The 16419-nt window shown below is 39.5% G+C and overlaps 1 protein-coding gene across 3 annotated transcripts; it reads right to left on the bottom strand.

Moving 5' to 3' along the window:
* Positions 1 to 1427: 1427 nt before the first annotated feature.
* Positions 1428 to 15209, bottom strand: MIOS (meiosis regulator for oocyte development). 3 transcript variants are annotated; one of them, XM_074900330.1, is made up of 11 exons: positions 15091 to 15209; positions 12786 to 14152; positions 12478 to 12576; positions 11277 to 11534; positions 9931 to 10100; positions 8250 to 8315; positions 7474 to 7632; positions 6549 to 6701; positions 5012 to 5216; positions 3805 to 3934; positions 1428 to 3586 (listed from the first exon to the last, which is right to left on the bottom strand). In XM_074900330.1, exons 2-11 carry the CDS (start codon positions 14080 to 14082, stop codon positions 3490 to 3492), a joined length of 2634 nt encoding a protein of 877 aa, XP_074756431.1. In that variant the 5' UTR covers positions 14083 to 14152; positions 15091 to 15209; the 3' UTR covers positions 1428 to 3489. The 3 variants fall into 3 exon arrangements, with proteins under 3 accessions (XP_074756431.1, XP_074756429.1, XP_074756430.1); XM_074900328.1 differs by having other exon boundaries at positions 15095 to 15206; XM_074900329.1 differs by lacking the exon at positions 15091 to 15209 and adding an exon at positions 14857 to 15007.
* Between the last annotated feature and the right edge of the window lie 1210 nt (positions 15210 to 16419).

The following is a 16419-nucleotide window of genomic DNA, read 5'->3' as shown; positions in this document are numbered from 1 at the left end:
AGCACCCTTCCCAACATCAGCATGGGGGACACAGTCACATCGCCTTCTCCTGTAACATCTGGCACAGCTGGCAGGATCCTGATCTAAGCAAGCATAACTGGAAAAAACAAATCTGGTATAGAAGGGGTGTGTCTGCCAGAGGCCCAGGGAAGCACAATTTGAGTAAGACAGCTGTTGGAAAGGTGGAGATGGGAACTGAGCAGGTCCCAGACTGGGCTCCCTTGGCTGCAGTGCAGGCTAGGCCTTAGCAGAAGATGGTTATTCAGCACTTTGGAAACGAGAGGTAGCTTAAGGCTGCCTGCCTGGCTGCAGGGGCCCCTAGGTGGGCCAGTCTTCATGAAATAGTTTTGAAGTTGGAGAGCTATGTTTTGAGAAACAAATCTTAAACCAGCACTCTGCTTTAGCAGGCTAAACTGCAAATGAAAGTTATGAAACAGAGGTTAAGTTTTATTTATGGAATCTACACACGGGATGAAAGAATCTCTGCACTGAGGGCAGTGGCACAGCTGCATCTCAACTGGCCCTTGTGTGGAGTCACAAGAGATTGCCACTGTAACAACAGCCATGCTGCTCTCACTTTCTCCAGCCAAATCTCTCCTTGGCAAGCCTGGTGGACGTGGAAATCATCACATGGTGGTTAAGAGTCACTCCTGCACAAAGGCCTGGAGCAGTGGCGCAGAAGGACACCCAGGTAAGGAAGCTGGGAGTAGTGCCTGTTGTGGGCCAGCAAGCTACTGTGACTTCCCTCTGCTCTGACAGCCCAGAGGGGGAAGGGTTTTGTGTCCCAGTTGGTTAAGGTACAGAAACAAGTCTATGAGCCTGAAATGGAGGAACAGACTAAAATCTGACAAATTCTCTTGGGGAAGTTCAGTTCTAGTGGGGATCATGAGGGAGGCCATCAGAATGCACCTGTGTCCGGAGGTACTATGCAGGAACCTAGGGCTGCACAGGGAGCAGCCTTCTCAGGGGGGTCACTGCAGGCTTGCCTAGCCAGCAATGGACTCTAGGTCGACCCTGGTCACCACCACCAGACCTGCTCTCCTGTCCTTGCTCCGGCACGGACACACGCACACACCTTACATTGTGATCATGTGTAAGTAGCCTGTGCGCACGATGAGAAAGTGGGAGGCAAGGCTGGAGCATATAATGAAATAACAAAATGTCATCAGCATGAACAATTGGGTCAAAACACCTCAGCACGCAAGGCCAGCTTCATCTAGTTAACTGCAGAGTTGAGCAGATATCAGAAAACAGTAAATGTAAACGTAACTGTGGGTAATGTCTGTAGCTATTCTTTGTTAGAAGATGACAACCCCCAAAATCACAGCTTTATCCATTTAAAAGCAAAACAAGGAAAAAATGTGATCATTAAAACACATACACCTCTTCCTTTGTATATTTTGCAAATATTGTAATTGCTGGCCTGAAAGCCTAATTACAGCAGCCAAGACTGATAGTTACGCTGTGCCAGAATATGCACACATTCATAATCCAAAACATTTCAAAGACATGTTGAGTATCAAAGTAAGCAGCTAATTTAAGGAAGTGATAGAATTGGACACCAACAGGTATAGTAAAGTCAAAACCATTATAAATTAGTTTCTTTACATTAAAAAAAAAGAGACATTTTTAAGTTCGTAGTTGCATTCACCTGGACATGGAATTTATCAGGAAAATTCACTAAACTTTGTTACTACGGTGGAATATAAACATATCCTTGACACTTAAAAATCCTCATTTCCAAAAAGCAAAATTTTTATTGCCTGTATTCATATAAATAGGTAGGGTATCATAATCCCAGTTTACATTTATAAATGGAGAACATTTTGAAGAGCTCTTCAACAGCAACATGAAGTGTGCAAAAATACTGGAAAAAGAAATAAATAACAAGAAAAAAAAAGTAACTGCACCCCCATGCCCACAAATATCAGGTACCTCTTAGATTTTTAACTTTAAAGAGATCTTTGTCAATTAAGCAAGAATTGTAGATCAGAATAAATGTAGCAGATGTAATACAACATTAATGCTAAATTAGAAAATAGAATCCAAAATCCTGAATGTAATCATGAACATCTACAGAAAACATTTCCACATTCTATCTTGTTGCAACTACACTAGAGCTACAGTAAAACTACAACTACACTTAAAACTAGTGATATATTACAATATATTCTCTTTTAAGACACCAATTTTCACAGTCCTGGCAATACAGTACCAGTTTATTGCTAGCATTCCATTTAGTATTTCATAGCACGTGTTAAGTAACTCATATACTGTTTCTACTAGTAAATAAACACACACCAAGTAAACTGATGTTATTATCCCATACCTTAAAACAGGTGTTTTTTTTTTCCCTTAATTTGTGTCAATTTTGTTGCCTACAAAATCAAGGACAACAATACTGATGGGCTCCTAGCACAGTATTAGCAAAATATCATTGACTCTCTCTCAAGTTAATAAATAATCTTAATTCCAGCTGGTAACATATCTAAAACTACTTCTGGTCAATGACCTAATATTGTGCAGCGTTTTGGGAGCAGACTGGTGCCAGCTAGTGACCAGAAGCAGGATTTATATAGGTTGATTTCACACTTCCCAGCATATTTCAAAAGTACAAGGAAATGTTGATTATCCAAAAGTCTCAAATATTTTTGTAGTCAAAACTCAGCAAGTAGTTTAAAACTTAAATATTTACAAGTCTCCAGTCCTTAAAATTTCAGATCTTCATAGTACTACATTAAAAATTAATCAATCAAACCTCCTACAGTTTACCTGCACACTGCACAAAAGACATGTGACTCTTCAGGGAACTCTCTTTTAGGACACAAGACATCGCTAGGAGACAAAACCCCCAAATTCTTAAAATTTACATCAGCTCGGTATGTAAGTAAATCAAGTAAGACCTTGAATTGCAAAGACATTGCTTTACAATTAACAAAACCGGGGAATAGAAATAAATTGATTTTTCTTTAAAATAAAAACCTGTAGAATACAATTAGGCACTCTGAATGAACTTAGGAGGAAACAATGGTTTGCATACAAGAAAGAGTGATCAAACAATGAACAGAGGAATCCACAGCATGACTAATCTTCTGAAGAACACTCTTCAGGTGGTTTTTTTTTTTTTTTGAAGGCCCACTTTTCACAGCATATAAACACTGCTTTGTTTGGAAAACAAGTAACAGGGCTGATCAGCATTACCCTGAAAACTTTATTAAAAGTTCTTTGGATTTTAGCAAATCCAAAGAGTCCTCAGTTCCAAGAGTGCTTTTGAACTGCTTCAATCCTCTGAACAAGGACCACAGACGATACCCAGAGGCTCATTACAGGAATACCTGTTTCTACCAAGCACAGTCATACACACAGCATTTTACTAATCTGACAGCAATTTATTTTTTCACAGTCAGTAAGTCACAAGTGACCTTCATCCAAAATCCATGCTTGGACTATGATGGACATCCATTAGAGCCCCACATTTTCGGACAATATTTATGCCTGGACAGTCTCCGCTGGAATGAGATTCCCTGTTGTATCCAGCTGCATACACTTACAAGAGCAGGCAGAAACTGGGCACTCCGTATGGTCCCTAGATAGCAATAGCAAAAAAAAGAAAAAACGGGTAAAATAAACTAACAAGAATTTTGTAATCTATACATTTAAGTATGTGCAGGGACATAGTATCTCAGAAAAACAAGTTTTGCATATTTTCTAAACCAACAAAATATTATAATGATAGATACAGCAAAGGATGTCCTACTCAGTGCAGCATACACATGAGAAATAAGGAGTTTAAGATCAACTTACCTGAACCAGCTAAGCATATGCCCAGCATGTCCACCATGCCTACAGTTGTGACACCAAGTAAACCAGTTGTTGAACTGGGCTAACTTCTTGTCTTTGCTAAGATCCACTTTTTCATCTGACTTGGATCCTCCTGTGCAGAGACAAACCCACCCCCACAAATATGCTTGTAAGTCATTATACTTCATTTATATGTCAGTCCCAGTAATGCTATTAGACTAAATATGAAATTAGGAACATTATGTGAAGAGGTGGCCTGATTTTAAAATAGAAGTCAGTAAAATTATCAAGAACTGATGGAAAGCCAAAACAAAAATTATATTGCTGAGCTGTTCTTTCACATCTTATGGACATACTAAACTTGCCTATTTAATAAGTTTTACAGAATCTCTTTCAACAGTGATTCATGTTTCAGTGATTGATTTGTGCTCCACTGATTTATGGGCCTGTTTTACTGCACATGAAATGTTCTGCTTTAGAAAAATCAACAAAATTAAGTTATGAATTGGAACAACTACACTATAGAAGTCGTAACACAAAGCAGTGAAAGGATGAGAAGAGATATATAAATAGATGATCACTGCACAGTTGGTCATGGCTCATTCACAAGAATGACCTAAAAATATGTTAAAAAGCGGTTTCATTTAGTCCTTGTATAATGCTGAGCCCGAGACCTTTAGAACCAAAAGATTATTGTCGTAGTATTTCTTAGCTGTAACAGCATGACCCATACATTCTTTCATGCTTAGTTGACAGAAAGTATACCACATTGAATTTATTCTCTTTTCCAGCTAAAAATCAATTAAGTTACATTCCAATATTTCTGTAGCATCCCTACAATTTATCTCAAGAAAACACACTATTTCTTACAGTTTTAAAGCTCACAATACTGGTCACCACAATACTTGAATCTTTGAATCCATCTAACCATGGAATTTCACCAACAGTCTCACTGGAAAACTGTCAGAACCAAGTAACTGTGCGTCCTGTCTGACACTAAAGAACCGAGACATTGGTTTAATCTAAATCAGATGGGGTGTAAACAAGTTTTCTATTATGGTCTTCCTCGCTCAAAATGACGAGAATGAGTATTTACAGTATGAGTACAAATAGAAAGAAGAAGGTGCAACAGAAGATCTTCCAACAGGAACTGCTAATTAGGCCTCTAACTAGTACTCTAGCTGAAATACTAAAACCTACTGTGTCATACCTGGACAGCTGGAAACTGGTGTTCCCATATTTATCAAGCAAAGTGCACAGCGAGGAAGAGGTTTACGGCAACCAGGACAGCTTGTAACTTTTGACTTAGTAGGTGAACCACTAACTCCATATTGGCTAAAACCTCGCCCCTGATGAGGAATAGCTGAACAGCTGTACGAAATTGATTTTCCACAGAAATTGCAACTCACAAACACCTAAAGAGAACAAAAGCTCATTAGTTATTTTTGTTTGGTCCCACTTTTGCTACACCTGTGAGTAAATTTGTTCAAGCTAGCAAACACTTATTTACCAGCTATTCTAGAGTGCTCTGGAAAGCCAAGGCTACTTGTGAAGGAGTTCCTAACCTCTTGGCTTACAGCTGTGGCACACAGTCCTGAGAAGTAGGCCTTAATGATGCGCACTTACCACAAAAGTACATAAAAACATGCACAATTGCTAAAATTGCTTTTAGAATTATTATTTAAGGTAATAAAAATCTGTATCTTCAGTAATGAAAGAAATTAAGTTTACTCTCACTGTGTAATTAAATCTGGTCTTTCCCTCCTTAAGTCAGATGACCCACTCTAGAGTCCCCAACATGAGGATTTTCCTAATAATCTTTATCTGCATACCTTATGCCACAAGTTGTAACTTGATACCAAGGGGCACACATTTTGAACTCTAGAGGCTATTTATGTTGATCACATAAGGAAGGAGCAGTAAACTCAACTCCCTCCCACTTGAAGCAGTACAGATAGAGCTCTCCTTAAACAGCTGTGACAGATACATGAATTCAAAACGAGCCTTCCTTAGAAACCCTTGGGCCCTAAGGCTTGTAATGCACAGACTCAGCAGACATGAGGGAGTGGAAGGTGCTGTGGTAAGACCATGTTGGCTAAAAATGCCACCAGATGTTAAGGAGATAGCATTTGGACAGGATATTAGGTTTTGGTTTAGCTTATGTTCAAAAATGATAATGAAAGTTGCCGCTGTTCACTTTTTAGTTTATGGTTCAAGGGCTTCACAATAGCTTGAGGTTTGCATCAACTAAGACAGAGCCAGTTTGAAATAGTTCTTGGTTCATATTCCTTGGTTTTAGCATCATTCTCACCCCGATGAGCTGCATGATACATCTTTGATTTTGCTTTTCAACAAGGGAGGAAAAAACCTCCAGCTTTTCCAGAAAAAGTGTTGAAAAGTTTCTGAAAGACCACCTGTTATTTGAAAAAAAAAAGTTTACGAAACAAAAAGAAAGTACACAAATAAAATGACAGCGAACTGATTTCCTAGATTAGATACGAAGAAATGTAGATTTGTTCACTGTATTTCTGTACTCTCTATCAAAACAGTTACCAAGTCCTTTCTAAAAAAATGTTTTGAAAAAAACACAGCTACTTTTTTAGGGCAGCCTTAGTTGAAATCTTTCTTTTGCACATGAATCTTCATGAAAGCCAAGGTGTAGCCAGCAACTTTTCTCCACAGAAGTATGTACTGTGCCACCTTCCTTTCTGGACTGGTCATATTTCATATACAACAGTTATATTTACCTGGGCTAAAGGTTTTGAACTGGGATCCAGCTTACTCCTATGGATATCAAATTCTGCACGTTTATGCCAAAATCTCCAAGCATCTAAAAGATTCCTGTAGTTCTCGATCCAGTACTGAACCCTTTCATCCTTAAGTACATCTGATGGAGAACCCTAAGGCAGGCAGGAAAAAAAATGTCAGACACACACTGAAGATTCACAATACATAATAATCACTTTTTTCAAAAGGCTTTACAAAGCGTACAAGATCTGTGAAATAATACAGTGTAATTTGTCTAGAAAAAGATTAATTTTGTGTTAAACTGTAATGCGAGTTTGATAAAAATTTTCTTCAGTCTGCCCCTCTGGCTGAAAATACTTGTGCTGCCATGTCCTCCTAAAAACCTGTGTCTGTCAGCTGAAGGATTATATAACTCTGTCACATATCACAGTCTGTATCATTGTTATGATTACATACACAATTAAACACAGTGCTGGCAATAGCTACAACTGTGTAAGAGCCAAGACAAATGTGTCATAAAAAAACCCAAACCCAATGCCTACAAAGAACCTCACCTCAGTTCTCTATCAAAATCCTGGGAGAAAAAAAAAAAAAAAAAAAAAAAAAAAAAAGAGAACCTGTCAGGATAACACACCAGCAATAAGCAGGGGGATGGGTATTCCCTGTTCAGCTAGTGAGAAGGACTATGTTTTCTTTTTGTTTCTTTCCCCTACTATCTCCTCAAGCTATCTTAACCAGAGAGAGTGAAGATACACGTTTATAGTTAACATTGAGTGTTTCAGATGATTCCGCAAAACAGGCATGATATATATTGCCCCAATTTATTACAGCAAATACTTCTTGGTTCACAAATTTCAGTACTATACTGCTAAAGAAACTATGTTTTCTCCTCTCTAAAGATTTATTTTTGAGTGAAACACTAACCTGTAGCATGCAATAGCTTGCTGTCTGGACATCTCCAGTTCTGTCAACATAACTTTCCATCAAGTCAACTCCATCTTTTGTCAGCCCTGTTAACAATATTCCCTCCAAATTTCCAGCATCTTTCATTTCATTCGTCAACTTTTCAATAAACCTGTTCAGCTATAAAAAATAAATTTACTTAACTTTTGATGTCTGTTCTTCCTAACTCATTTATGTTGGCATATGACAAAACTTTTCACAATTTGAATAGCTTTCTTTAAGAGTGTCTGCTGCTTGCTGGATATTACAAATAAAAAGTTATATGGCTATATCCACTATATTGCAAGAATTCAAGCAACTATCAACAAACTGTAAGCCTCCTAATAGGAAGTGCAGAGAGGGAGGTTACGTATTCTTTAAATACTTCAGTGAATTTAAAAGAAAATATTCCTGCTGCAAAACTAGGCCTTAATCTGAGAGAATGTAACTATCTGGAAGTAAGTACCGAGTAAGTAAAAATACCCTCCAGTAAAATACACATACAGGTAACACAATAGCATTTAACAAACTCGTATGTCATTAAAAAACCCCAAACAAACAAGAAAAATAAAAAAATCAAGCTGAAGGTCCAAACTGAACACTAGAGTATAGCATACCTTATATCCCACTGTGATAAGAAAAACCAAATCACTCATGACTCATTGCATCCTCTGTTCACCACGCCACCCCAGAGTTTCATCCACCTCTAAATAAAGCCCAGCTTAACAGTTCACTTAAATGTGCAACCACAAACTTACCTGAGCATCATTGAGGAACTTGCAAGCAAATGCCACTCTGTCTCTTACAGCTACGTTATTTTCATACTTTGGAGATAAAAATGGGAATACTACCATCACATGCAAGTTTCCACTTTTTCAATACATTGTAAAAGTCAGAACATTTACACTACTGTATAACTAATACTATGACATTGATGATGTACAAAGAAAAACATTGGAAGAAAGCTAACACTATCAGATTGTTTATACTCAGATAGAGGTATCAGAGCAAGACTGCAGCTACTGGAACAATCTACTCAAATGGCAGGAAAGCCCGGCACAACACATCAAACGTAGTTTATGAAACTCTAGAAAAAGAAACTTTACAAGTCATATAGAGCTGGGCTTAGTGCTTCTAGCACATATAAACAAGTGTCTCACCAAATCACAGAGGGAAGAAAAATAAACCAACCTTCATTTACCGTATTTACAAAAAACTAGCCTAGCCACTCAATTCCTTCCTAAAATCACAACTATAAGTTAGTAAATAAAATTTAAAAACCCCAAACAACCAAAAACTAACTCCAAACACCCAGAACATGGATTTCTCACAGGTACACTCAAGGTGCAGGAATGCAATAATATTTACTTTCTGCTTTTTAATCCATTACACTGAAGAAAATAAATCCTTCGCTAGACTAATTCTGCTACTTAGCTGTGCCTGTATTTTTCCCCTTCTGACATTCTCAGAGTAGAAATTGTGATTGACACTGCCAAAACAAGGACATGTGCTTGGCAAAATCTTTTTCACGCAAACTTCAACAGGTCTCACTGAAGTAAAAATTAAAATAACACACCTTATGATCTGTTGGTTTCCAATTCATCAATAAAAAACAACTATAAAATTATTATTTAACATCCAGAGAATAAGAACATTCTCTCTTGAGGAAAAAAACCGCAACAACTCAGGTTTCTCTTCTCTGGAATTTTTACCATTTTTTAATAGCCTAAAAGCATCATATTATGACAATTTTGTTTTCAATGGGTTTAGGCCAATTACTGTGTTGCATTATAGGAGACCTTCCTTGGGCTAAATAACTCCTACTGAATCAAGTATTTCTGTTGTTCTCTAACCAAGGATCAAATACGTTACTCCTCCAAAGGCTCAAAGTATCTCATAATTAAAGATTTAGTTTGCTCTTCACATGGCAGTTCTATACTAATTTCAGAAGATGCCAAACTGTTGTTTACTGTTGCAACACAGTGAAACTATTTTTTAAAGTAAACAAAGAAAAAATACAATTCAGTGCAAATATAGCTTGATGAAAGTTCTGCAAACTACCCTGCACTTACTCTGTTTTGTGCATTTCCATTATTAACCTCTGCCCTTTTTTCCACCTGCTTAAATTATTTTCATAATTTATTTCTAATGGTTTACTAACTCCATGCTAAAAAAAATTTCCTCTAAAAAAATGTGTGAACTATATTGGATATTTTGGCTGCTTATGCATGTTTTGTTCACAAACATAACATTCACTAAAATGAGATGTCTGTTTAGCAGAAAAAAAATGTTACCTGCCAGTATTGGGAGAAAATAATACATTCTAATCTAATTACTTCATGGGTATACAGTACTTCCCCTGCATATCTGTGTGTGTGTATATATATATCTATGTACCTATTGCTTAAAGAAATTTTAACATAACGGAAATTTACTCACCAAAACACCATCATATGAACCTGACTCGCTTGTCAGGAAAGCAAACATAGCACACAAGTAGGGATTGTTCAATTGCAGTCTTAGAGTACTGCACATTTCTCTCCAAAGTGAGTTCTTCTCATCTGTGTAGCCTGATAAAGCCATTGCTACTACATTAAGGTTCAGATCACCTGATTTATTAAAAACAATCAGTGAAACAATATTCAAGTTAAGGACTTAAAAAAAAAATCCAATTAAAGCTGTAGTTGAAAGCATCAGTTTGAAACAAGGAGGCAAGACAAAATGCAGTAGAATTAACACTAGCTAAGATAAATGTGCATACGCTAGCATTTATTAGTTTCTGCTTTAAATGCCTCTGTTCAAGTTAACAGCTCTAAAAGTCACAAGCCCACATGCATGACAGCCTGAGTTATACTTTAAGATACTGTCTCTATCATAAGACTGTCATTACTATAATTCATATCCACAAGAATTGAAAAGATAGAATTGTATATACAGCCATCACTTAACAGACCTAGCCAAATTATGACAACTGCATATAGCAACTTCAAGTTAACAAGTTTCCCAAGAACATTAAATCTATTTAATCTAAATATTCATTCTGTCAGAGAGTTCAATTTTATTTTTAAATTGGAAGATAGCATGTTTCCACTCCAAACCTTCCCTATGGAAAGCACACACACCCCCCACACACCAAAAAAAGGGCAATATTAAAACCAAAAGAACCTTAACTGCTCCCTTTGTGTCTTACCTACCCATTTCGGTGGCAAGATAGCCTTTTAAATTTAATAAGAGAACACAGATGCAAATCGGAATTGTAGGAGGAATACAGGAAAGAAAACAGAACAAAAATACTACTCATCTCCTGGCTCCAGTATCTTAATTTTCCCCTCATACACTGCAACTCTTACCAAATATTACTCCAAAACAAATGTTTTCCGCAGACCCTGAATATTACATTTCAGTTATTCCACGGCCATTGTGCTGGTGGAAAGCTGCATACAGCCCAACGGAAGCAGATATACACGACCTCTAGCCAAGATGCAATTCCATTAAAATAACAGAATCCCACTATTTCTGAATGTAACACTTTCTGGTGTATATATCAATAGGGAATTCTGAAACATACAATCTATGTTAACTAAACAGTAAGGCATATGGTAGTCTGAGGAGTGAAAGATCAGGATTTGTCAGATTCTCAGGCTCCAATACAACCACTTTGAGTAACTACTTTTAAGAAAACAGGTATCTTTTCCATACTATCTTCTATAATTCTGTTTACAGAAAAAAAAAATCTACTAAGGTGATATAATGCCAAAATAAAAGCTATTAAACACAATACGCACCTTTTCCCGAGGAAGCCCCTTTATTTAGAATTTGTATTGCTCGCCGTATGTCCAAGTTGAAAAGTGCTACAGCAGCAGCTCGCTCCCAGTCTCCTTCCTGTTCCAATGAATTCAAAAAAGGTTCCACATCTAAGTCTGTTCCCTTCTTTATCCACCCACAGAGCTGCAAAGCCAAGGATCTCTCCTCACTCAGATACTGAATAATATCTGCCTGTCTATCAGATCCACTCCTGCTGTGCCTGAGGTTCTCTGTTGTTCCTAGAAACAGAAAATAAGTTAGATTATGCTCCAATCACAATTTAAATTGCAATCACAATGCAATGATTTGATTTCAATCATAAAGCAAAGTACAAAAGCTGAGTATCATATTTCAGTACTTATAAATTAACATCACTAAAAACTCCATAATAAGGAGCAGCATACACAAAATTACTATTATCTGCTAAAAATCATGCATCTAAACTTGATACATAATCCCCACTAAGTCTTTTTTCTTTCCTCTACCTCCTAAGATTTTGGGGGTTCTTGTTACAGTTGACAGGAGTGATCAGTATGTTCAATTTGAAAATACGTAATACGCACTCAAGCACCTGCTCTACCAGTTCTCTTCTTAGCCAGCATTAACATGCTAGAAGCTCTTCCCACCACTGAAGTTATTTTTTGCTCCAAGGAGCATAAATATTAATAAGACACATAATGAAGAGAGAAGGAAAGATTCAAATAACAGATTATACTAAAACTTCACTAAGCACAAGAGGAGTAACGTGATGCACCAGGGCTTATTACCACTTCAGAAGACAGCTTATTTAAACACAGTTATACAGATGTACATTAGCAGTGACTACAGTAAAGTCAGCTTCCTAGAACGATACCCCTATCTGGAACTTTGAAAAACTGAAGTTATGTGAGGAGCAAGAATTTTCAGTGCTGCAGTCAAATCCGAAAGTTTTGAAATAGTTCACCTGAAGATTCACCTCTGAGGATACTTTGTTCTTATGATTACTGAGTTTCCAAGAACACTGAAGGTTCTGGAAATTACTCTAATATAAACTGTTAGCATATATATTAAAACACAAAGATAAATACTTCGTTTCTGTATTTTTAAATAGCCTCTTTCATCTATTTTTTAAAGACTAACCCATGAGTGCATCATTCTGTAAACATACTACCATAGAACTTATCAAAGTTGGAACATTCTTACCCAAAGATGACTTCACAATTGATTTAATGCCAGCATAAACTAAGGGACCTTTGTTTCCTGTAAGTTTTTGATCCATATCTTCAGTATACTGCTTCATAAGTATTTTCATGTATAGGAAGCTTAATTTTTCCCAAGTGTTTGAAAAACTTTTTTTTTTTTTAATTTAAATTCACATCCTATTAACATATAAAAATTATTTACAGGATGTTGCATTCTATTTAAATATTTTCATGCATTTCATATAACTGGTTTAGATATTAAGGTATATTAGTTCTTTAGGATATAAACTACAGTAAAATAAAGGATATAATGCAGAGTGTACCAAAGCGACTTCAGCTGAGGATCGTCATTTCCAGCTAGTAGGTGATTTCTCCAAACCTGTTCAGTATCAAGACCATACCTTGACAGAGCTCTGAGCCGCATTTTGGTTGCTATGTCTTTTTCCAAGGAACTAGCCTTTCCTTCTTCCGTACACTCATATAAATGTCGCCCACAAGCCCACATTAAGGATGTCACTGGACTCCATGCAAGAGAAATTCTTTCAAAAACTGTGAAGTCAGACATAGTCCTGTTGGGAGTCACTACTACCATTCGATTTTGACTTGTGGGATGCCAGGCAAACGAAGCAATGTAGTTTTCACATGGCTGGACACTTCTTTCAATTATCGTTGGCTCAGTTTCATCTCCAATGGGGGTGGGAGTATGCTGCATGTCATACAGTCTAATGATATTACTATCCCTTGTTAGAGTAGCTAACAGTCCAGTTCTTGTTGGACACCACGTGACTTTTGTTAAAGGTTTTGGTTGCTCTGTCAAGGTCAAAACAGGCTTTTCAAACTTTCTTAAATCCCATATGGCAACCTGGCCTTCATAGAAGGAAGCTACACGATCGTGGAAATACGGATCGACAGTCACTCCTTGGACAGCCTTGGTGTTTACAAATATTTTTTGGCTTGTGTTCCGCAGATCAAAGATAGCCAGATTTCGATGCATTCCAGCTAAAAGCAGCTTCTGATCCCGTGGAAGCCAACAGAGAGAGAGACAAGCATCGTTCTGTCCCAATTCATACAGTGGCTTTGTTACTACCAGTCCTGCTTCTGGATCTCCTGCTGAAAGTCTTACTTTCTCTGTAGCGACTGCAGTCTCTGGAGCATATTTGCTACTGATATCCCAGATCAATACTGAAAAGTCAGCTCGATGTTTATCTAACCCGGCAGCAAGCCAATTACTATCTAGTGGGTTCCATGCAAGGGTATTGCACTGCCGTGCATGTTTGGGAACAAATTCTTTGCCTATCAAATCTTTAGATTTTGAGTTGTGATCTTGACCAAGGCTAGTAAGCACCACTCGACCATTGGCCTGTCCAACAGCAAGGAGACATTCAGGATCGTACTTTGGATACCAAGCCACACATTTCATATATGGTGTATCTGAATTTATTGACAACAGTGTAGCTGTAGTTTCTTCCGATAACCGCAAGGACCCTGCCTTGAGGTCTGAGCTTACAGCAGAGTCAATGTGATAAAGGCTCAATTCCGAATCGCATACAACAAATCTGTCGACGTGGTGCGGGGCCCACAGAATATCAGGTTTGGAGCCACTCATTTTTAGGGTAAACTGACACACAATTTAAGCTCTTGTAAGAAAATTCAGGTGATATCCATGCATATGGAAACTGTGGAGAAAATAATTTGTAGGAATGTTACCAAACCCGAATTCCTTTTTAATTTGAGATCATCTTTAAACAAACAAAAACATGGTTTGGAATGACTTTAACCCCAAGATTTTGACACATATACATTTTAGGCCAACATCTTCAGGATTCTCCACACAGCACACTCTGTTTTTGCTGGTATATACCTACTGAGACAGAACCAACACAGCCACCTACAAGCTGACAAAAGGATTTACTGCGTTTACAAACTCCACACAAGTATTAAAGAAGAAGGGAAGGGATTAGATGATGTTGAGATGTGATGTGGCATGACATGTGGGTGTGCTGCTGGTAAAGAGCCACTCCCTAAAACATGTAGACAAAAGTGTCTCTGCCAAATTGAAGTGCACTAATTGACAAAAATCAGTCTGTCTTTTTTGTCTGAAGTCTGTTCCACATCCTAGAAAGGCTTGCCCTCTTTGAAGATTTCTATAGAAATGCAACTTTCAACTCTGCATCTTATTCTACTGCTCTTAACCCCACCTTCTGCACCATTACCTTGTCTTTGCTCATATCTGGCCTAGCAGCATTCACAGAGGTACGTTATTTTTAAATTCCATTTACACTTTCAGTAGCTGCACACCCAGAATCGCTACACGTGCCTATATACAAAACGGCCCCACAAACCCTATAAACCTCTTCTGTAATCGCAGAAACGGACGTACTGGACGAGGAAGTTATTTACTTCTCCCAGGCCTCCTCTGCGTGTCTGCTGGGTACCCCAGCCCGGCTCCTACGTGCTCCGGGGGGGCGCAGGGCCCCCCGGCCGCAGCCCGACTCGCCTCGCCGCCCCCCACCCAGGAGCAACACGACGCAGGAGCCGCGGAAGGAGAAGGCGGCCGAGGCGTCCCCGGACGCCCGCTCCCCTCCCACCCTTCCCGGGCGCCACAGTTGCTCACCCACCCCGCCGCCGCCAGCCGGCCCCGCCGCCCCGGGAGGAAGAGCGGGAGGCACCGCAGGCCTCCGCGGCAGCGAAAACAGCGGCGCTTCCGGCGCGCGGGGCAGGCGACGCCGCGGCGCTTCCGGCGCGCGCAGAGCACCCACCGCCGCACGGAGCGCTACGCCACTTCCGGCCCCGGGCCGCGCTTCCGCCATTGGCCCGGCCGCCGCGGCGAAGGGAGGGCCCTGCCGGCGGCCGCCCCCCGCAGGCGGGGCTGCCCGCGGGGCCCTGGGCCGCGGAACGCGGGCGGCAGCGTACACCCGCGGGCTGGCTTTGAGTGGCTGGGTTACGGGTGAAAAACTGGGGTTTTGATCCAAGGCGCGGGGGTCCGCACGGCTGAACGCACGGGGGCCACCCCGCGCACCAGGGACGGAGCGGCGGAGGGACCGCCCGGCGCTCGCTCTGGTTCGGTTTGATAAAACGCTCTTACTGCTTTATGGAATGGCGTTCGGTGTCGTCACTGAACGGTTAGCGTCGCTCAGCGTGTCGGTGGCAGGTGGGAAAAGTGCTAACAGTGGCGACGATACCAGTTTTTACACATTAGTGGAAGTAGCTTGTAAGCAGGAAGAACTGAACAGTATTACTGACGTTGAAAAATGCAGCGGGTGTCAGCTGAGATGGAAAACCTCCGAAAATCTCGTGCGGTTTGGAGCCTGTTGTTGCCTGTTTGCGTTCCAATGGGATTCCGGAGTCTTTCCCCTGCGGAAATGGGGTGTGACACACAAGTTTTCTGGTAGCAGTTGCCTCTTACTTTTGTGTTCGGCCCTTTTTGCATTTAGTCCCTCTTACCTTGTTTCTTTCCAAGTTCTTTCCCCTGTTCCAAGTGTTTCATGACTGAGTGCAGATTACCTTTTTCAAAGGCTTACAGTTTGGCCAAAATTCAGCAGATCTGCATAAAAACGACAATAAGTACATACCTCTCATCTTCCTTCTCCCCTAAATTCTGTACTTTCCAAAGTATATCTTACTGCTCTAAAACATTATGGATGCAGATTTTATTTAACCAAAGAAAAACACCTGTTATTTGTTAGCATTCTTGGAAACGACTGGATTGCTTTGGCTAAAATTTAGACGGAAAGACATCTGGCATGAATAGTTTCAGTTTATGTCTTCAAAGTTGCATAAAGCTATAAACAGCAAAACTCAGAGTCTTAAATAGGAAATACTGGGCAACCTTAGTAAAAGGGCATGATACCCAGCCTGTCAGTAATTATACAGATGTGTTCTAGACACGCTCTGTAGATGCGTCCTTTGTTTCATCTCTGGTTTTGAATGTGCTCTGTGATGG

Source organism: Athene noctua, chromosome 2 (assembly GCF_965140245.1).
Source record: "Athene noctua chromosome 2, bAthNoc1.hap1.1, whole genome shotgun sequence".
In the NCBI taxonomy this organism is placed as follows: Eukaryota; Metazoa; Chordata; class Aves; order Strigiformes; family Strigidae; genus Athene; species Athene noctua.
The sequence above is the reverse complement of the archived record's forward strand: the minus strand, read 5'-3'. Positions and strand labels throughout refer to the sequence as shown.